The 21769-nt window shown below is 40.1% G+C and overlaps 1 protein-coding gene, 1 long non-coding RNA gene and 1 pseudogene across 2 annotated transcripts; 2 read left to right on the top strand and 1 right to left on the bottom strand.

Moving 5' to 3' along the window:
* The first annotated feature begins 770 nt into the window (after positions 1-770).
* LOC148727364 (uncharacterized) lies at positions 771-2748 on the top strand. Its single transcript, XR_015990092.1, has 3 exons — positions 771-896; positions 1579-1793; positions 2226-2748. It is a non-coding gene; the product is annotated as an uncharacterized LOC148727364 (long non-coding RNA).
* Positions 2749-5455: 2707 nt separating this feature from the next.
* LOC111330608 (potassium voltage-gated channel subfamily A member 2) lies at positions 5456-8827 on the bottom strand. The gene has a single exon (XM_022935494.2). The coding sequence runs from the start codon at positions 8665-8667 to the stop codon at positions 7306-7308; it is 1362 nt and encodes a 453-aa protein (XP_022791229.1). The 5' UTR covers positions 8668-8827; the 3' UTR covers positions 5456-7305.
* Positions 8828-10970: 2143 nt separating this feature from the next.
* On the top strand, positions 10971-20582 carry LOC148727363 (monocarboxylate transporter 10-like; annotated as a pseudogene).
* The last annotated feature ends 1187 nt before the right edge of the window (positions 20583-21769 follow it).

The following is a 21769-nucleotide window of genomic DNA, read 5'->3' as shown; positions in this document are numbered from 1 at the left end:
TGTTAAACCCTTCTGTAGTACACAAACAACTCTGATTCAAAAGGCTTTGTTCTCCAACAAGTATAAATCAACGCAAGTGATGTAAAACCAAACTCTTAGAACAGAAAGAAGTGTTGTCTTCTTTCCATTGTTAGAGGGTCGTTCTCTTTGGTTTTTATTTTCTTACCAAGTTAATGTTAATTCTGTATCAAATCAGTTTGATCGATCCCGAGTTGTCTATGAGTTACTAAGGTATAAAAAAAAAAAAGAAAATAGAGAACATGGAACGGGAATCAAGAAACAAAGATAGGGAGTGGGGAAGCTATGGTCACCATTTTTTCCACAAAATGGATGTTAGTTATTAATTGTGTAAATATCAAAAACGCCGTGAACTGCAACATATATAGGACCAGTTATTCAAACGAGGTCTAACCTAAACCGGTGCGGCTTTACGCAAGCAATGAGCCTTAGGTATTCTCTATTCCGGAGGGTTGATTTATTTAAATAAATGTCCTTCCACCATTGGTTTTCGGCCTTCTTGACACTGCTCACAAAAATAAATGTTCAGAAAAAAGGTTTAGCTAAAATGAAGATAGTTTAGAACGCGGTTTTGTTAAATAATGGCAAATCTTTGTTCGGATAACTGACCCACAGTCTTTTACGTCTTCAAAATGCAGACCAACTTTAGTTGAAACCCTGTAAATCACTTAATCCTTGTTCCTTGAGTACCAACTCCGGTTTTCAGTTAATGTTATCCATAATAATGACTGCCATTTTTCTCCGTAGTGCAAAGATTGGCAATCCTTTGGGTGAGAAATCAGCGATGAAGACTGCCTTCCTTGTGCTTATTTTAGCCATAACGATTTTATCGGTGACATCAAGCTCAATTCATAAACACCATCTGCATGAATTGCAAGGTTGGAGGAAACACTGAATAACTATTTTTCCCTCGAGCGGACATAATTTGAATTTGAACTTATCTTAGCAATGACCAAATGCCCTCAGACGTAACTAGTTTCACCTAGTTGGAGCTTGCTCTGTTATGATTGTTCCCCACTGAGCTTTTTGCTTTTCGCTTTTCGTTTCACTGTTGAGCTTATTTATCTTTCTTATTATTATTTGATTTTACTCAGTGGAAGTTTAATAAATAAATAAATAAATAAATAAATATATAAATAAATAGTACTCCATTCACTCCAAAGCTTAAACATGTCATGAAACATGGCTGTCTTGTTAAATATGGTTTAGTTTTATTTCTTCACAGAAGCTGCTTAAACCGATGTTTGTCACATTCAAACGTAACACATTGAAGATCAGATTTGGCGATAAGTTAAATCGTATTGAAAATTCAGATTTTCAGCGCTCTCTTCCTGATTTTCATTAATTCATTTAAACTTGGTTTAACTAAATATGTTTTGTTGGCATGAATGGGGTTCAAGCTAAAAAGGTATCACATTAACTTAGTAACTTTTGCATTTTGTAAAACGCTGAAAAACAAAAACAACAAACAAACGGTCAAATAAACAACAAACGAACAAATAAAGATAAAATAAGGGCTACAGGAAAGCTCCAAATGGTAAATTTAATCGGCTTTTTCAGATTTTCTCCGCCTGGCAAAACCCAATGCCCCTGGGTGTCCTGTGCATGTTTCTCGTCAAGATTCACGTGGCATAGACGAACGGATGCTGGATAAGATTGCTGGCAGAGGTGGCGAATCTGACGACACGAATAACCTCGACAATCAATTGAGTGATTCCGGGTCTGGTTCTGCTTCTGGCTTTGGCTCAGACTAGCTCTAGTTACTCCCTAAGGAGGTAACCTGATTTGATAGCTTTTACCTTAAATCAGGCTTTTGATTTGTAGCCGAGAATTGGAAATGATAAAATGCAACCAAAGAGATCGGGCAGGAAAAGGCAAATAGGATTCAGGGACCAGCTACTTCCGTAAAGGCGGTGAACGCCTATCCACAATAAAATATAAGCTAATTTTGTCGTTTATTCTTATGCTAAGGCGTGTTTCAGGCGCCAAAAGCGGGATTTTTGGCATGGGACCATCTTACCAACATAGGGCCATCTTACCAACATGGAGTCATCTTATAAATAGTTTATGATCTCTTGTCAGGAATGATTACAATATTTTTCTGAATAAATCGGAGTTTAAAATAAGAAAAAGCAATGTTTTGTGTGAGAATATTAGTAAGAATCAACATCTAAAACTTCACTTATCAATTTTATGTTATTTTCCAGGAAGTATGCCACAAGCCCTGGATTTGGAAGGACTTTTAACATTCAACTGATGTTTTATGTATTCTAGTGGAAAATGTTTTCTAGTGCTAAAATGAGCAATTAGAAATAATTTTTCCCATAATTTTTCGAATCAATTATCTTCGTGCAAAGCGGGAAAGGACACAACTACAGAAACCAGCGTAGACAATCTGTTTATCTTTTTAATTTCAATTTCATTTTTTCCTCCCCTAGCCCCACCTTCCCCCGCCTCTGTGTTTTTATTTTTTTTTTTTTGCCACGCGTGGTGCGCGTGATTTTTCGTAACTAAGCCAATCACGTCGGGAAGTTTGACCTTAATTGACATTGAATATTGGCGTAGACATATCCTCGCACGTATCATTGCTGTTTTTCTCTACGGAGTTTAGTTTGGTTGCTCATGCTTACTTTAACCCGTCAGTTTGGAATTTTTAAGAAGTTTTGGAGTTTTATTCAAACCGAACGTTGTGATTATTTTAATTACAAATTAAAGAGGCTACGGAGTTCAGACTCTAGCCTCTTTTTTCGCTACTGGATTTTTTACAGCCAGGCTGGATATTATTTGATCAGTGACCAGGACAAAATTTCTCCTGACAATATCAATCAGACAACTGATAAGGATAGAAAAAAATATCAGCAAAGGACTTATTAGTTGATTTAATACCGATTTCTCGGAACTTACCGAAGGAGAATCACCAATCATCTTGGAAGTGAAAGGGTTAATAAAGAAGTATCAATTCAGTCAACCTATTTTCATTACATTTGCTCATTTAGTTTGCAGTCTCGGAGGGGGGGGGGGAGGGCTCTTTATTATTTAACTCAAATTAAACGCAGCTCATTTTCTCTTGATATCTGTTCAGACTGTTTAGGTCACCCTCATCTCGTTCAACTCTGGACGCCACCGTCAGTTAAAAGGTCAGAAAGGAATACATTACAAAATAACCAAAGTAAAGCGCGCGCTCTGATTGGTCAATTAAGCGTCCCCCATTTGCCCATGGGTGTACGCTGCTGACTTGAGCAAATGCAAAGACTATTTTTCCGCGCGCGCTTGTTTTTTCTGGTCGCGTAAGATTTGTTAAATAAAACGGAACTCTGTAGCTACAATGTATCAATGTTATGTTATAAAACAAATGGTAAACACCACAGCGTACACTATTGAGTTATGGATGCACTTGGGAGGTTTGCTAAGCACTCAAGAAGCTAGAGTCGCTCTCGGCTATCGCCTCGAGCGACTCTTACGCTTCTTTCGTGCTTAGCAACCTCCCACGTGCATCCATAACTCAATAGTGTACGCTGTGGTGTTTACCATTTGTTAACTGGAAGCGCTGGTGGTATTGTCCCGATCTACTGTGTGTCCTTTGAATGGTTGAGCGAAAAAGCCGCAAGATACCAAGAACGAAAAAATTGAAGTTATCTTTTATTTCCGGTTACAAACTTTGGTTGATTTGTTGAAGTTTCAGCAAGGACGTTGCTCTCATCTTTTCCCGCTTGTCTCCGCTTTGCATACAGCTAACGTAAGTAAAGATATACTCAGAGGTAGAAGTTAAAGTGATCACCACCTAGGGTGCCTCTCTATAAGTTACAACTGGAAAAGGGAGAAAAAGAACTCCCTACCGAGTATATTCGTCTTCTTTTTTTTTTGTTTTTGTTTGTTTTCACGAATTTTTAAGAAAGATGTTGAAGTTCTTTAGGGAACCTTCCCACTATCTAATCCTTGTTAATTCTTAAGCTTCTAAATTATTAGCCGTTTCTTGAGGTAAAAATCAATGAACTTCATGGGAACTAACTACATTTTTTTAAAATTCCCTTTGTTAATTGTTGACGTCAAAACACGCCGGCTATTTTCCCGGTAATCTTTTTAAGAGCTGCATTGTACAAAGGGAGCACGGCAGAATTTATTTTCCCTTGATTTCGGGCGTCTTTCCCGTATTTCGAGTGGCCATGTTGCTTTTCCTCTTTTATCCGCTGACCGCTATGTTGAGCCGCGAAGCGGCGACTTTCCGAGGTTAGTACGCAACATGGCGACTCGAAATAGGGGAAAGACGCCCGAAATCAAGGGAAAATAAATTCTGCCGTGATCCCTTGATTGTACCTCTTATCTCCAGTTCTTGAGAGATACAATGTCTTCGTATAAAATATCTGTACAACCTAGCTCCTGACTTATCTTACTTCATAAATGAAAGTTTCTGAAATCAATAAAGCATGCATTTCTTAGCGTGTCAGCGTCTTGACTCGATGATGACTTCCACACAGGTTGTCGAAACGTCAGTCACTACCACCGACAACAGTCCTTCTCAGGACTACACTCACCCGGACGATCACACTACACTTTCACATGTTACCCCCGGGTTCAAACCATTTACTGATCCGGCAAATCATCTTCCGAGGAAACGCAATATGTCGTAACTTTTCATGACGAAAGACTGGTAAATGTGAAGACCGAAATGAACAGCTTTCCCGGCATGGAATTGGGGGGGGGGGGAAGTGGCTTGTTCTTGCCATCTAATGGGGGTGGGAGGGCACTCTTTGTTTCTCCTTGTTTTTTGTCTGTGGTAGGATAGTGGTCAACGAACTGACCTTTTTCAGGAGCCTCTAAAATGTGCGCGTTGCTTAAGTGGCGGAGAAAGGGATTATGGGAAGGAGGAAGACGAGGAGACGATTGACTGTGTTCCTCCCTCATTGTTGCTCTTTCTATCACTCTTCGCGCTCTATGTCGGTTACCCTCGCTCTCAAGGAGAATGGGGACGAGGTAGACCCCTGACCCTCTCTGCAGTTGTACCCCAGGCTTCTGCCTTCTACATGGGTATGCCTCAAATCCTAGTGTAAGTCAAAATTCGTCCATTTCACGACCTTGTCATAGACAACCAATTTAGTCGGCCTTATGACTCAACTTGAAAAAGCCAAACACGGGTTGGGAAAGCGGAAAAACGGAGAACAGAAACGAAAGAAAAATGAAGAAGACGAGGAACCAAAAACGAAGGTCGGAATGAAATTAATAAAAATAATGAACGAGAAACGAACAGAAAAGTGAAAACTGGGAACGAAAAACGGGAAAGGGAAAGTGGGGAATTAAATAGTAAATGAAAAGCGAGAAACTAGAAAATCGGGGAAAATGCACAAGAGAACGAAGAACAGTTCAGGAACTTTGCTTTCATTGTTAAGGAGCATGGCATGGATCAAGAAATAGCACACAACGAAGTAACGTAGTCATGTGATAAAATCTTGATAAGGCCACAGTGTTCATCTTATGCTGTGCTTTTTATTTGAATATACGATTTGGATAAGATATCACTCGGAACCCACAAATCAGCCCAAAACTGCAAATTGGCGTTTGAACAGCATGTAAAGTACATCCCCCTTGATTTCGTGTCGTCTTGATTTTGATTTTGACATGATTCCGACTCAACTCTCGTAGCAAGCGGTATGAGACATCTTATCTGGTAGCGATGTATCCTTCGTAGTCGACTTACTTCCCAAGGATAAGCTTCTGCGAGAAAATTACTTTGGGAGAAGGCATTAAAGATTAACTAAGGCCCTGAGACGAACTTTTTTCGGCTTCTACCGATAAAGTTCTTCTGGTACAAGTAAACCTTTACTGTCATGCATTTTCTCGATGAATATGTGGTGAAAACTTTTTAGAGATCGATTGAAAGATTTTGACTTACGGTGGCATGATTCGCAAAGAAGAAGTTTGTCTTCAGCGAAGGAAAATTGATTATTTCCCTATCACTTATGAAGACCCCTCCTTAAAAGCGAAAAATTATCAGATGTCTAAAACCGCAACGCTAAAAAAGGATGTACCCAACTCCGCACTCAGATTATATCACTTAGGGAAAAACAAGTACAGTTGTTTTATTATTTTTCCTCCCGGCTGAAAGCGACTTATTGTAGCATCTCTGGTACAAGGGACCAACTTATCTTGATCCAACTTCTATACTGTATATATATATTGGTAATTAGTGCAATAAATCTATTATCTCCTTACAACAATTTATGTGCATGCATTGTGTTTTCGATTTTTCTCAGCGTGGGCTCCTCGATGGTATCCTATCCGCATCTGTTCAGCATGTTTTGCTTTTTCACCGAGAGTTGTATTTTGTCTTGAAAATTCACAGCTCTATTGTTGTCTACGGCTTTGTAATCTTTGTTGTAGCAGTTGACTTAGTAAAAAGAAGGACAAAGCCGTTTACAAAACCAGTAACGCAAAACATACGCAAAACGTTTCTTGGACGTTTACATGAAGAATGAAACATTTAGTTAGATTCTCCCCATGCAGGATTTAATTGGGCAAAATTTTATTGAATTCGGATTACCTTCATTAAAAACCCGTAGTTTAAAAAAAAAGTCAAAGTTACGATCTCGTGTCTTGGGAATGTAAACAGAAAGATGACGATAATGCAGCGGAGAAGCAAACTCGTTAAGCAACAAATGCATTGTGAGTGAAATACTAAGTTGTTTCCTGTGTGCAAAATAATTTGAACCTGGAAGGAATTACGTCGGATGTAATAATTGAAATAATCCGGCTCAGAAAATTCGTATTGTGCTTTCAATCAAAATTGTATTATTCAAGTGAATAAAGGGGGTAAGTTTCTAAAAGAAACTGTGGTGCTGCGTCGGTGGGGGTAAAAAGGTAATTTTGGTTTTATCAACTGAGTTGATAAAGCAAATTGGCCATCGTAAGGAATTTCAAGGCTGACGTTTCGAGTGTTAGCCCTTCCTCGGAGCGAAAGTCTTGGTAGCTTTGAAATTAAATTTGGAAATAAGGTGGCTGATGTTCTCTGATGCGAACCACAGTACGAAGGATAGCAAAGTCGCCCATAGCTTCGCATTTTGTAACACTCGAAGTGATTCGCTCAAAATTAGCTTGGTTAAACTGATTAGACGAGCTCCTACCGCCAAGAGCGCCTTCTTGAGTTACCATGATAAAGCGCTTGTCTTGAAAATGGAGGAGAAACTCTAGTAATTCGCTGAGACGTTTTTCCTCGAGGACAAGAGATTTCAACTCGCCACCAGTGGCAATTGACTAAATAAAAGAATTGAATTAAACTTGATAAAATCTCCGCTGTTATCCATGTACAGCATTCGCTTTTTCCAGTAGCGCCTGAGACACTTCATCCTGACATCGCAGACGTACAGTTTGGCTTCTGTAGTGAACTTGATCGTCTTCTCGGGCATCTTCGCCCCTTTGCGCTTTAATCTCCAACATCTCCGCATAATAACGCTGCCAGGATTTTCGAAATTCCGTGAACAACACAGGGGTAAAACAAAACATGGCCAAAGTGCCCCCGATACAACAAAATGTGCCCACCAGCTTTCCTACCGCTGAGGTCGGGACGAAGTCACCGTACCCTACACTTGAAAGGGTTATAATTGTGAACCAGAATGTCGCTGGAATACTAGTAAATTGAGAGCTTTCCCCTTCGCCCTCGGAAAAATACACGAAGCTAGAAAAAAATATAGTGTTGAACACTATGCATAACATAAACAAGCTCATATGCTCGCGACTGTCCACAATGGTTTCAAACAGAAGTCGTATGCCGACGCTATATCTTTTAAGTTTCAGTAGCCTCGCTAAGCGAAGACAACGCAGAATCCGATCAGGTACCACGTAGCTTGCATCTTGACCCGTAACGCTCGTAACGATGATTTTCACGTACAACGGCGACAAGGCAGTAATTTCCACTAAAAAACTAAAGGAGAGCACGAATTGCGCGATCTTTGGCGCGCACACTGAACGAAGAATCAACTCCACAGTAAACCATATTGTAAAGACAACTTCAACAGACGACCAAACAATATCGTAATCTACAGCTGGCATTGTTGAATTCCCTTTCTGATTCTGAAGATGGTCCGATTTCTCTGGTAGATTTGGCAGTGACTCCAGGCACAAAGAAACTAGCGATAAAACGGTCAATATCAACGAAAACTTTGTGTACAATCTCTCCGCCGGAGTAATTGGTTGTTCAAAAAAACGCCACACGTTTCTTCTCGTCCTCTTGAACTTTCGCAAGCACGGCAAACTTTCGGCCGCTTTCCGTCTTGCTGCTGCAGCGAGTTCTGAATCGAGTTCTTCATCGGAATCTTCGTAAAAGCCATCGAGTTGGAAGAACTTTAACTCCGACGAAAATATCTCGTACGAAACAGTTTCCGGCTTGGAGAGGATTCCATTTGATTGATAATAAAAAAGTATTGAGTTAAAAACTGCCTTATCTCTATCAAAATAATATTCTCGCCGAATCGGATTGTAAAAGCGGCTTCTTTTAGCTTGAGACCCCAGTAAGGTCCTCGGGAAGCGAGACAAAGTGTGTTCATATGTTTCGAACATCTCGCCGCGAACGTTGATCTGAACTTTTTGTCGACGCACACCATTTTGCCCGTTTTCTGCTCTCGAATTTTCCAGTGCAGTACGTTTAGAGCGCATTGACATCCTCTGACAATGTTAATGGGACGGTCCTAAGTCCGGCTGTTACAAATCAAAGGCTTATTTTTTCTCAAAGGGATACGCTATAGCTGATAACAATGATAGCCAGGCGCATACCCTCTAACCGTCTGACGTTGTTTCACCAAAGTCTCAATTATCCTTAACAACCGAGTTTGCAAAGTTATGACTCTTTTTGTAAGTCAATTTGAGTTTATATTTGTTGAATACGATAAATAATTAAGTGGAGAGCGAGCATTTATTTGAAATGGCCAGATGTTTTGGCCGGACTTTCGAACGACCTGCGGCATAAAAGCAAACTGTTATTGCTCTCGAAATCATAACCGCATAATCGGATAAACCTACTCTGAAAAATGCCGAGATTCCATCGAAGAATTCTGACGCGACATCTCCTAGCGGTAACGCAAACAGGTCACGATTTGTTTTGAAAATTTTTTGTGTTATTTTCTCATTCCCTGACAGGAAGACCTCGAGAGTAAAATATTAAATTATGCATTGTAAACAAATATCTATCAACCCCCTATAGCGAGTTCAAACTATTTCGCGTTAAAACTATTACAAAATCCCAGAAAGTCAAAAAATGAAAATCAGGCATTTCAGATTAGTTTTCATAATTGCAAATCAAGGAATTACGTCTACGAAAGACCCCCGCGGAAACCTTTAAATCGACCGCAAAGTTTGCCGTTTTTCTCTAAGTATGTTCTGTCTTAATTAACAATGTGGAAAAAGTTTTTAACACAAAACGAACGATCTTAATATGTTTGACGATTAGGATAGTGATAACTTCTGGCAACTTGTCTATGTTTCGCTGTCATTTTTGTAAGTTTTCAGACCCGCTTTTTATTCGCTTACATGGGAGTTAGAGAGAATGTTGATTATCCCGAAACATTGTTGGGGTATTTAGGGCCGGTGAGGCGCTGAAACCCTACGCGCAAGGAAAATTATTGAATGACTTCTGACATGTTGACAATCGAATATTTGTTCCTTACTGAGAAAACAGAAAACAGCTATTTACGCAATTTTTCGAGACTTTCAATTGCTTTTGTGATAGCTGACATGTTTTTAAAAAGTTACAATTTAATTCGTGGACGAAAATGCGACCTGGGAAGCTTTATAGTTCAAACGAATATGTTGGGTAGTTTTGAGAAATCTACAAATTTACTTTATCTGGGTGGAATGATATATCAAATTACGATATGAGCTTTGACTAGAAGATCTACATTTGTATAATCTTAAGTCGCTTTTATGACAAACTTGAAGGATATAAATAAAGCAGTTTTCAACTCGATTTCAACAGCCGGAATGGCATCTTACAGGAGAAGAGAAAATTCGGAGACTGGATCCCACATAATGACTGATTCCCAAGGGAATCGCTTTTAAGTTATTTTTAGACCACTTCTGTTTTCTATAATCCCACGATAATCTAAGAATAAGTCATCCCATTCAGTGCCACGAGGTTTTCTCGCGACACGCGTTTAATTTTGATTTTTCCATAGGGCGTTCTATGGGCGGTAAGAGGCAAGTGAAAGGGAGCACTAAGAGTAATTCTCACGCAAGAGGAGTAACTTCAGGGCGGAGAGAGAGGTTGGGCGATGAAACGAGTGATCCGCTCTCTTTGCACGACATGTGATGCAGAGTTGCACTAGCACGACCACTTGAATCGCGCTCCGGCGCGTTATAAAGTTAGAAAACTTTTCCTCTCGACCAATCAGAAATTTAGCTTCTTTCTACTCCTCTACGAACACGAGTATCGACTTTTGCGCTCTCCTTACGCTCTCTTCGCATTGGCTCTATTTCAGCTTGCCTGAATACTCTCCAAACTATTGAACTATTCAAGTAGTACGTGAGCCATATACGACTGTGACATTATTCCTGGTTGAAGCCTGATACCTCGAGTTTCAAAACAACTGAAGAGAAATTTTCTTGGAACATATTTATTCGGTGTGGATTTATTGTGGTTTTATCCGTCTCGTCATCGTTTCTCTAAAGAAGCATCTAAAAAATTAAAACTCTTGAACGAGTGCAAGCCATAGAAATCTGTAATTGCACATTACAATGTTAAAAAATTGACTATACCTAGATGATAAAGCTAGAAATAAAAATGATGATTAAGAAGATGTAGAAACATAAAAATTACATACAAAGACTTAAAAAGCTTTTGCAAATAAAAAATTCTCAATAGCTTTCTTAAACCTGTTAAAGATTCGAAAGATCGTTCCACAGTTTAGAAGCAGCTGCATGAAAAGTGAATGATTTGTTGATAAGATATATCAACTTACACAGATAGACAGATGAATCGCCGAGTGATCGAAAGTAATTACTGTATTAATGAATAGAGGATGTTTCCCAATATCTATCTTTATATTCAAATTATTTGCGTCATGGTTCCAATTAGAGATGCAGTAATTTCTGCCAACCCTTTAAGTTTAAACCTGCGTTATTAACGTATTTGAACCGTAGAAGTCAGATGTAGAGTCCTTTGGCCGCTCAAGCTTCAACGTTCAACTTAAGAATAAGAGGAAAAAAGAAAAAATATTGTGATTACCGATCTCAATCACAATCTAAACAAGGGGGAGAGTCTCTGTTGATTGTCACTTCAATGGTTACATAACACTTCTAGAATTTTAAGAAGGCTTCCTTCTATAATCTGCGTATAAGATCACTTGAAAAAATATTCTTTCTTTTCATTTCAATTAACCTCTTTAGAAAATTTAAAGGTCCGAAACGTTTTAAGTTATAAACCTAAGGTGGTGTTCCAGCCGTAGAGTAAATTTTCGTTCATAATTTTGCTCCGACACTAAAATTGTACGACCTTGCGAAACGAATGTGTCTCCCAGACATTTGAAAACTTGAACTACATGTAGCATAGATTTCCACTTCTCGCAGCGGTTACATCAACGTGGTAACTCGCGTTTTACAAATCAAAGTTCTTCTTTTTCTTTTCTTTTCTTCTTTTTTTTTTTTTTTTTTTTTTTTTTTTTTTTTCGCTATGAGACAACAAAATCGCAAAGCACGCTACTGAAAATCACAAGTTTTAATTTCGAGCCACACTTTTTCCCTTCAAAATTTCTTTGTTTAGCAATTGAGTTCAGTATCAAAGCTGTTGATAGATAATGGTGATTAAAGCTAAAAAGCAAGACTTTTTTTAGATTAATGTGACAAATACCCTTACAATCGTTTTCTTAGTCATAAAGCAGCGTTGCTACGTCAACAACCAGGATAATGTTAAAACTAAACGAAGAAATGAGAGTGTAGAAACGGTGATCAAAAGGCGGACAAACATACCTCAGCTCTCTCTATTGGACCAAGATAACGTCATTTTGATTGGAGCGAAATAGCATCAACTATTAGGCGTCGGTGCGTCGGTGGGGAGTCGGGGGGAGGGGTGGGTGGGGAGGTGCAAATCCGTATTACAAAGGTTTTATCAACTGGGTTGATGATGCAAATCGTAAAGGGTTTCCGAAGCTGAGCTTTGGAGCGTTAGCCCTTCTCCAGAGCGAATAAAGGAATTGTGGGTTGTGTGTGGTTTATGTGCAGAAAGATGGAGCCGCACTATCAGTGAGATCATGGTAAAGTGAAAAACACAAGAATGAATTAATTGAATGAAAAGTGTATGTTGATAGCGTGGGGGTTTAAAGTGCCGATTTAAAAGATTAATTAAGTTTTTTCTGTTTGAGTTTTTATAGACCACTGACGTGAAACGAGTGGAATCTGGTTCCGAGGTTTACAAAGATCATGACATTAACTCTAAATTTTTCAAGATCTCACCATAGGCCCTTTATGTCAAACCTAGGTCTAAGGATATCGTGAATTTTCAGAACGAATACACCTGGCTCTACATTTCCCATTACCTTAGTTCTGGCAAACTCAAGCAATTTTTGCCTTTCTGAGCAATTTTTCAGCAACATTTACGTTTAGAGCTCATGCCAAGCGCGAGAAAGGAAACGATTTCATTAAAAAAAACTTCGATTTGTGCAAATTTGGCGAGACGAAACTGCTTAATCAGATTTCGCGTGCTGAAGTCTGCTATATGAGTTGTTCAATGTTCCCTTTTATTCAGTTTTCCGTTCCATTCGGTAACACGCGATTTTCTGGTAACCCGACAAATTTACATTTCCAACTCTGAGCATGCTCTGCGATTTTTATCTTTAAAGTTCATTTCTGAGTAAATCTATCGGACTAAAAGTGTTACCTTTCTTTACCAAAAAATAGAGAAATGAAGAGCAAAACAGCTGAGAATGTTATGAATGAACACAAATGCAAATCAAATGTATCTTGGGTTATTGTTTCTTGATCTCATCGGCTATAATGGAATGAAAAAAAGAGGCTTGTGTGAACTCACTTTTGAAAAAAAAGATTCGAAAGTTTTCGTCTCTGCATTTCATCCTCCAACAACACACAGATCGAATGCACGCGAACAACTCGCTCTCTGAGGGACCTGGCACTGGGTTAGCGAATCCCAGCGTTCATTAGGACGCCAGTACCAGTAGCTAAGTCGTAGGATGTGTCATGTTGTGGCTGACAGGAAAGGAAATGAAACAAGCAACTGGATAATGTTATTTTTTTCCTCTAAACACCAGTAGAGGTATTGTGATTACTGCTAATTGTCCCTTTTGTTTCAAGGTGACATTCCTGGCGCTGAAATTTGATTGAGCTTCCTCAATCGACGATTTCGTGAAAAGGTTCGATGTCTCCCTTACCAACTGACGGAGCCGCAGGCCCCTAGAGATTAAAATTGACATCATACCTTTTTCTATTTACCTTTCACCTTCCTTATTAATTCATTGTCATTTTCTCTCTTGAATTGTTTTGTCCCTGTCAGCCATGAGCTCCTCAGGATGAGCCACAGGCAGCCCAAGGTCTCTTTCAGAACCACACAAGGAACACAATTTGCATATCGATTTATAAGGATTTGTATGGGATTTTCTACAAGATATCCATAGAGATAGTTAAAAGTGAAAATATTAAATAAAAATAGCTTACCTAGTTCGATACGTGTGTTGTTTGTTCCTGGTGTCGTTATTTTACCGATTTCAGTTAATTTAAGCGGTTTTTTTTTTAATCTTGGTTTTCTACCGCATAAAGAGAAGACATAGTCTCCTTCTCAGCCGTTGTTTGGGCTCGTCACGCAACGCTCCCTCCCCCACCAACCAGGGAGCGTTGCGTGACGAGCCCAAACAACGGCTGCGAAGGAGACTAGAGAAGACATGTCTTCTCTTTATGTGGTAGAAAACCAGGATTAAAAACAACCGCTTAAATCAAGTGAAATCGTTAAAATAACGACACCAGGAGCAAACAACACACGTATGGAACAAGGTAAGCCATTTTTATTTAATATTTTCACTTTTAACTATCTCTGTGGATATCTTGTAGAAAATCCCATACAAATCCTTATGAATATGCAAATCGTGTTCCTTGTGTGATTCTCAAAGAGAGCTTGGGCCACCTGTGGATGAGTGCACGATGAATCTTCCTCGATAATCCAAACTGCAAAGCTGGATCGACTAGCCCTCTTCAAAATTATTCCAAATGGAGGATGGGGGTGGATGATGTGTGGCGCAGCATTTGTGACACAGTCGATTGTGACGGGGATCCACAACTCGTTTGGTATTTTGTACACGACATTACTGGAGGAGTACAAAAGGTCCAAGGCAGAAACCGGTGAGATTCTGTGTTAATGGAATATAATTACGTATTGTAGTGCAGTCAAGAGAAAGAATTGCCATTGGCTGTTTGCGTAAGTGTCAAACGGAAATGTAATGACAATCCTTAATCTGCCCTGTTGGGAGAAAGCGGAAAATCTTTTTCTTTTTTTTTTTTCACTTTTGCTTTAAACATTTTGATTTTAGTTCATAAAAGGTTGAAAGCAGACAGAGAAAAGTTAAATATTTGCCGTTAAGAGTTTACTGTAAGCATCATGCTTAAAACTCTCAATTGTTTCATGGTTGTGAAAGTCCGGTTAAAGTTTGCAGATATGCAAATACCAGAATTGAACGAATTGATTTCACACCATATCGATTGTTTTTGTCGTGTGTTTGTTAATGTTCCTTATCTCAGAACACACCAAGAATCAAACTAAAAAACTCCTTTGTGAGGTTCTTTGAGTTCATAAAGTTTAGTCTCCAAGCGAAAATTTATACAGTTTCGGTGGTGAATTTCTGGAAAACACCATAAATATACTGTCGTGTAGACGACATCGGGCGATCACGTAACAGTGTAAAAACTGAACTAGACGTAAGCTGTTTCGTCCAACCTCGGTGCTCGCCAAATGAAAAGGCTATTTCGTCTTTTTATTTTTGTAGTCTCTGCAAAAATCACCACCAACTGAACACCATTATTTTCACGGTCGGCTTTATTGGTTCATAGGAACGAAAAATTAGCTTTAGTGGAAAATTTGTTTTTGCTCTCAACATGGTAAATTAGAGAACAGACAAAATAATGTCACAAAAGTTTGGTCAATGTTGTTTTGTTCAAAGATTTTTTCCAGGGCTTGGTAGATTTAACCGCACTGAACCGCACTAACCGCACTTAATGATTTACAGGAAGTAGTGTCCGATTGCAATATTCTGATGTACGCCGATGACACTGTTCTATACTGTTCATCCTCTCAAGCCTCTGTAATTCAAGACAAGCTGAATGCTGAACTGTCTAAAATTGATGACTGGCTTTCTTTTAATAGTCTGTCTGTAAATGTAACAAAAACTGAAGCTATGCTTTTCGGAACCGCCCCTAGACTATCTGCTGTTAACTCCTTTTCTATTATTTTAAATAACAATGTAATTAAGCGGGTTTTTCATTTTACTTATCTAGGTATAGTTTTTGATGACCGCCTTAGCTGGAATGAGCAAATAAAGCACCTAATTTCGAAGGCGGGAAAACGCATAGGAATGCTCGGCAGGCTTCGTAGAAGCCTTTCTAGAGAGAGTGCAAATGTAGTGTATTGTAGTCTAATTAGGCCTATTTTAGAGTACTGTGTATGTGTGTGGGGCTGTTGCGGGGAAGGTCGTAAACAAGACCTTGAAGCCCTCCAAAACCGGGCTGCTAGGATAGTGGCTAGAACTGTGCGCAGCAAGCAGGCAATGGACGTTCTGAAATGGCCCACGTTGGAGGAGCGCCGACGTAAATCTGTCTTTAAACTCGTTAAGAAATGCCTGCAAGGTCAATGTCACCAGTATTTTAAACAATATTTTAAACGTAATAATACAATCCATGCGCGTGCTACTAGACAAAGCAACCTCTTACATCCGCCTGCTGTGAGAACTGAGATTGCAAAAAGATCCTTCTATTATTATGGTTGCACTCTTTTTAACGAATTATCTTAATGATATTTCGTGTTATACATCTTTTAATCTTTTACTTGTAAATAGTTCTCTATTTATATTATTTCCTGTTTTAGTGTAATGTTTTAATGTTGTTGCTCAGGGCTCCCATTGATAACAGACAGCTTTTTGCGTCTGAAGGGGCTACCCTGAGTCTTATAAATTAATAAAGGTTTTCACTTCACTTCACTTCACTGAAAAACGAACGGTAACTGATATGAAAAACACATAGTGCAGCTGGGGCGGATCCAGGATTTAGTCAAGGGGGGTTCGGAGAATTGTCCCCCTCCGGAGGGGTCCGAGATTTTGAAAATTAGGTCTTCGGAAACATGATTTCCAGTGTTCTGAGGGAAAATTTAGGGGGTTCGACCCTACCACCCGAACCACCCCTGGATCCGCCCCAGGTGCAGCTCTCTTAAGAAATGAGGTAAGACTGAACGAGGCGAAATCTTTGATATTTTGGTACGAGAAACTTCGCCTCTTGTCAGCCTCCTTCAGACGTCTGTTGCATTGGCCATTCGCTCTCCGTTTACACCCCCTCCCCCCCAAAAAAAACTGTCATTTTGTATTTTGTCTGATCAGACATGACAAATGGTCACAAATTACACATAAAAAATTCAAGTAACTAGGTGCTGCTTTTAAGCTATTTCTGACCTATCACTGTGATTTTTTTTGTACTATTAAACTCTGTGTTCATCTTAGGCCTTAGGCCTCTGGGGATTTTGTTTGCTCTTACATACACCTCATTATGCATATTTTGTACCTTGCACGTCCTAGCTTGCTTAGTTTACTTTGGGTCAAGTTCAAGTTTCGCCGTTAGTGGTAAGATTTCCGCACCGCCCCATAATTTATAATTCAAGCAGTTATTGGATAAAGAAAACAATGGCAAAATACAATAGATTGTCTGTGGACTCCGGCTTTTTTCTTCCCATAGTACATGGTTGTGCGGAAATCTTGCCGCTTATTTTTGCATTCACAAATTATCGATGAGGTTCGTAAATTTCGCCTCACATATTCTGTATTCTCCGTCTTAATCATTTTTATTTTAATATTATCCACATGAATTTGCTTAACTTTGTGTTAAAAAAGAAATCCTTTAGGAAAGGACCATTTATTTGTTTCTGACCAGGAACGAGTGTCTTAGGGGGATTTATTGAGAATAAGGGTTCGACTAACTCTTTCAGTTGCGGCGACATGGCCCATTGTTTATGGGTGGAAAAAGAGAAATTTTTCGTGCTGACAAACCAAAATTTTGAAGGGAAGTTGACACCACACCGTTACGAGGTTTGTCATATCTACATTAAAGGCATAATCCTCACCTTATTATCTTGCGATATGATTTATCAGACTCGTAAATCCTTTGATAGCTTAGAACGGTTAATTACATTTCTTCTCCAGCATAGATGGGTTCAGTTAGTGTTGGAGTTATGTATCTATTTGGACCAATCACAAGCGGGCTCAGTGAGAGACTGGGTTGCAGAGTAGTGGCACTGCTTGGAGGTTTGCTGTGCTTCTTGGGAATGCTTTTGACGACATTCGTTTCCGACCTGAGAAAGCTCTATGTGACATACGGCGTCTTGTGGGGTATAGGGACGAGCTTTTGTTACTTCCCCACACTTACCGCCCCTGGGGAGTATTTTTGTCAGCGATTGTCATTGGTGAACGGCATAGTTACCGCTGGTAAGTTGAGAAAAATTACTTTTTTTTAAGAAACAACACGCACCTACCCCTCTCCTAGTGCACAGTCGTTCCGATACTGGCATTGATCCGGAACTAACCACCTGTGGGGTACGAGAAGGTATTCCCTTCTTGGATTACCAACAGGAGTGGAATATGTGGTTGTCTGTCGGCTGGTGCACTCGCTCAGTGTACGAAAGCGGGAGCATGAGCCCTAGCTGGTGCAGTTGTGGGCAAAACGCTCGCAACACATTACCACTCTATGTCCAAGAGTATAGTTGGTGCCAGCAGTTTTGGGGGAACCCTTATTCCAGATTTTCACTTGCGACGCAAGCACAAGTAAATGCACAAACGCAAGGTCAAGATAAACATGCCAAGTGAAACTGAACAGTGACAAGCACAAGCACTAGCTCAAAAAAGGAAAAGTTTTGATCTTTGTGCTTGTGCTTGCGCAATTTGTGTTTTGCTTGCATCGAGGCCTTTTTTGATGGTGAAATAAGAAATGTTGAATTTGTGTGTGTGCTTGCTTTGCTGATGGAACCCAGGCGGCTTTACGAACTGCTGTAGTTTAACTGAAATGAAATGGCAGCATGTTATACAGGAGAAGTAATGCGTAATACTACGAGTCACATCATGCTAGAGAAACTGGGAAACAATAGACCTCCTCCGTAAGTGACAGGCCCAGCTACTGTTCTTTTATATTCATGCAAACCGGCCTTCCTGGCTTCGACGATATGTTTCAGAACAATAGAATTTTCTCCCAAAAGCGGGCATAAAATGATAACTGACATTCATGCGCGCCATTGTTAAAGAGGTACTACTGTTGTTGCTGCCAGATTAATATTCTTTTGTTTAAATTTAAATTAGCCTTTCTGGCCTCGTTCTCCACTACAAAATTCAAGAGAATACATTATCTCAAGCGAGGCCAGAAAGGCTAATTTAAATTTAAACAAAAGAATATTAAGTAAGGTTTCCTTACCAATTCTTGAGCAAATCTCTTTATTAAAGTTTCATAAATTCTTGGGCAAAGGAACAAATCAACTCATCAATTCTTGGGAAAATCCTCTTATTAAAGTTTCATCAATTCTTGGACAAAGAAACAAAAAAAAAACTTTTGCCTTTAATAGATCACTTTCATAAATGGCTGCCAGATTGATATTCTTTTGTTTAAATTTAAATTAGCCTTTCTGGCCTCGTTCTCCACTACAAAATTCAAGAGAATACATTATCTCAAGCGAGGCCAGAAAGGCTAATTTAAATTTAAACAAAAGAATATTAAGTAAGGTTTCCTTACCAATTCTTGAGCAAATCTCTTTATTAAAGTTTCATAAATTCTTGGGCAAAGGAACAAATCAACTCATCAATTCTTGGGAAAATCCTCTTATTAAAGTTTCATCAATTCTTGGACAAAGAAACAAAAAAAAAACTTTTGCCTTTAATAGATCACTTTCATAAATGGCTGCCAGATTGATATTCTTTTGTTTAAATTTAAATTAGCCTTTCTGGCCTCGTTCTCCACCACAAAATTCAAGAGAATACATTATCTCAAGCGAGGCCAGAAAGGCTAATTTAAATTTAAACAAAAGAATATTAATTCGGCAGCCATTTATGAAAGTGGTCAATTGAATTTCATCTTTACGTTCCACAGGAAGTGGAATTAGCACGCTGATGTTCGGCCCAGTCCTACAGTACATCCTTCAACCCTATGGCCTGTCTACTTCTCTGCGCATACTCAGTGGCATATCGCTACTGTTGTTGCTGGCAGCATTGACCTACAGGCCGTTTCGCTCACCCCTTGAGGAATTGTTTGAAGTAAAGCGACAGCCAGAGCCTTTCTTTGACTTATCAGTATGGCAAAACAAAGCATTCTGTGTTTTTATTACACGTCTCGGGCAGTCAGAGGGCCAATAACTAAAATCAACCAATCAAAATGCTCTATTGCCGGTCAATATTCTCTCAGTATTGGACCGGGCACTGTCCCGAATGGTCCCGAATGATACCGCACTTGTGTCCCTTTGAACTTCAGTCGTATAATAAATCTCTTATTAACCAAGCTTGCTCGGGACCGTACTGGAAGAATATCGGCTCTCGGTCTTTTTTGTACGGACCGAGCGTAGCGAGGTCCGTACTGTCAAGACCTCGGGCCTATATTCTCCAAGTACGGCCCTCGCTCTTGGTTAATTAGATATATATACAGCAGCCGTGGCTATATTCATGCAAGGTTATTTTATTCCATATGTCCATTTGGTAAGTAAGCAAAGAAAGGGGAGACTTGAAATGAGAATTGGTGCATAGCAATCAAACAGGTGCTGGATTAAAAAGATCTCGGGTATTCTTGGGTTGTTTTGAAATTATTTTTGCCAACAGCTCAGTAAATCAGACCGTCAGTTTCGCTCTAACGAAGCGCTAACGCCCAAAACATTAGCTTCAGAAACTTTACAGTGGTTAATTAACAACTATCCACCGAAGTGGAGATGGCTAGTGGTGGGTATGTACCAAGGCACGAGGCGGCGAAGTAGATATCCGCTACGAGCCACCGACACTTAGGTGAATTTTTGGTTTAGTATATATTAAAGCAATGAGATAATATAGCATAAAAAGGTGAACTAACTCCCTTACACCTGCAACAGTTTCAATATTGGGCTCAATTCCCGCTTGAGTTGCTCGGAGGCGAATAGCAAAGGATATTCGAAGTTTGAGTAGCCAATCAGAGCGCGCCTTGAGGGTTATCCACTGTTTTAGTATATACTGAGTTGGTGTATGACATGATGGACATTTTAAGACTTGTCGTCAACGTACTTATCAGTGATACCAACATTGGTCTGTTCTACATTCCAAACAGGTTAGCCATTTGGAGGGTCTGGGTATTTCACCTTCCAGAGCAACAATTGGATCAGTTTAGCTCGATGGTGAAGGAGGCAGCTCAGTCGATACTTGGTCCAAAAAAGAGAGTGCACCAGGACTGGTTCGATGAGAACGATCAAGCCATCACCCAGCTCTTAGACGAGAAGCAGGAGGCATTTGTGGCCTGGCAGAATGATCTTTCCTCCATCTCTAAGCGTGATAACTTCAAACAGCTTCAGCACCGAGCCCAGACCACCCTACGCCACATGGAGGATGAATGGTGGAAGAACAAAGCCCAAGAAGTACAACTATGGGCTGATATGAAAAACTCGAAGATGTTCTTCAGCACCATCAAGGCAGTGTACGGACCGTCCCGGCCTAGCACAACCCCTCTCCTGTCAACAAATGGCACTCTACTGAAGGAGAAGAACGCCATCAACGAAAGATGGAGGGAACACTTCAGCATCCTTCTCAACAGATCCTCTACTGTTAGCAATGAAGCACTGGACCAGATCCCTCAGAGACCCACAGTAGACAGCCTCGACTTCCCTCCCAGCATGGAGGAGGTCCAGAAGGCCATCAAGCAGACCAGCTCAGGAAAAGCCCCCGGCAAGGATGGGATCCCTGCAGAAATCTACAAGGTTGCAGGACCAGTAACCCTTAACGCCTTCCACAACCTTGCACAGACCAGTAACAGCCTTCCACAGACCAGTAAGCCTTAACGCATTCTCTGCAGCATATGGGAGGAAGAGGACACTCCCCAGGAGTTCACAGACTCCACAATCATCTCCCTGTACAAAAACAAGGGCAGCAAATCTGACTGTGGCAACTACCGGGGCATATCACTCCTGTCTATTGCTGGTAAGATCCTCGTGCGCATCATCTTGAATCGCCTGATCTTCAATATCTCTGAGTACAACCTACCAGAAGCCCAGTGTGGATTCCGTCCAGGCCGCAGCACAACTGACATGATCTTTGCGGTCCGGAAAGTACAGGAGAAGTGCAGGGAACAGAATATGGATCTGTATGCAGTATTTGTCGACCTGACCAAGGCGTTTGACACTGTCAACAGAGCTGCACTGTGGACAGTTCTTCAAAAACTTGGTTGCCCCAGGAAGTTTGTGACCCTGATCCGTCTATTTCATGACAGCATGACGGGTCTAATGCTTTCTGGAGGTGAGGCGTCTGAACTCTTTGAGATTACCAACGGTGTGAAACAGGGATGTGTCCTTGCCCCAGTACTGTTTAAC

This window comes from Stylophora pistillata, chromosome 7 (genome assembly GCF_964205215.1).
Source record: "Stylophora pistillata chromosome 7, jaStyPist1.2, whole genome shotgun sequence".
Taxonomy (NCBI): domain Eukaryota; kingdom Metazoa; phylum Cnidaria; class Anthozoa; order Scleractinia; family Pocilloporidae; genus Stylophora; species Stylophora pistillata.
Note: the sequence above shows the minus strand (reverse complement) of the source record. Positions and strands in the feature narration are given on the sequence as shown.

Bases quoted from the DNA above. Each gene is read 5' to 3' on its own strand.
- LOC111330608 (XM_022935494.2), bottom strand. From the start codon at position 8,667: ATGTCAATGCGCTCTAAACGTACTGCACTGGAAAATTCGAGAGCAGAA.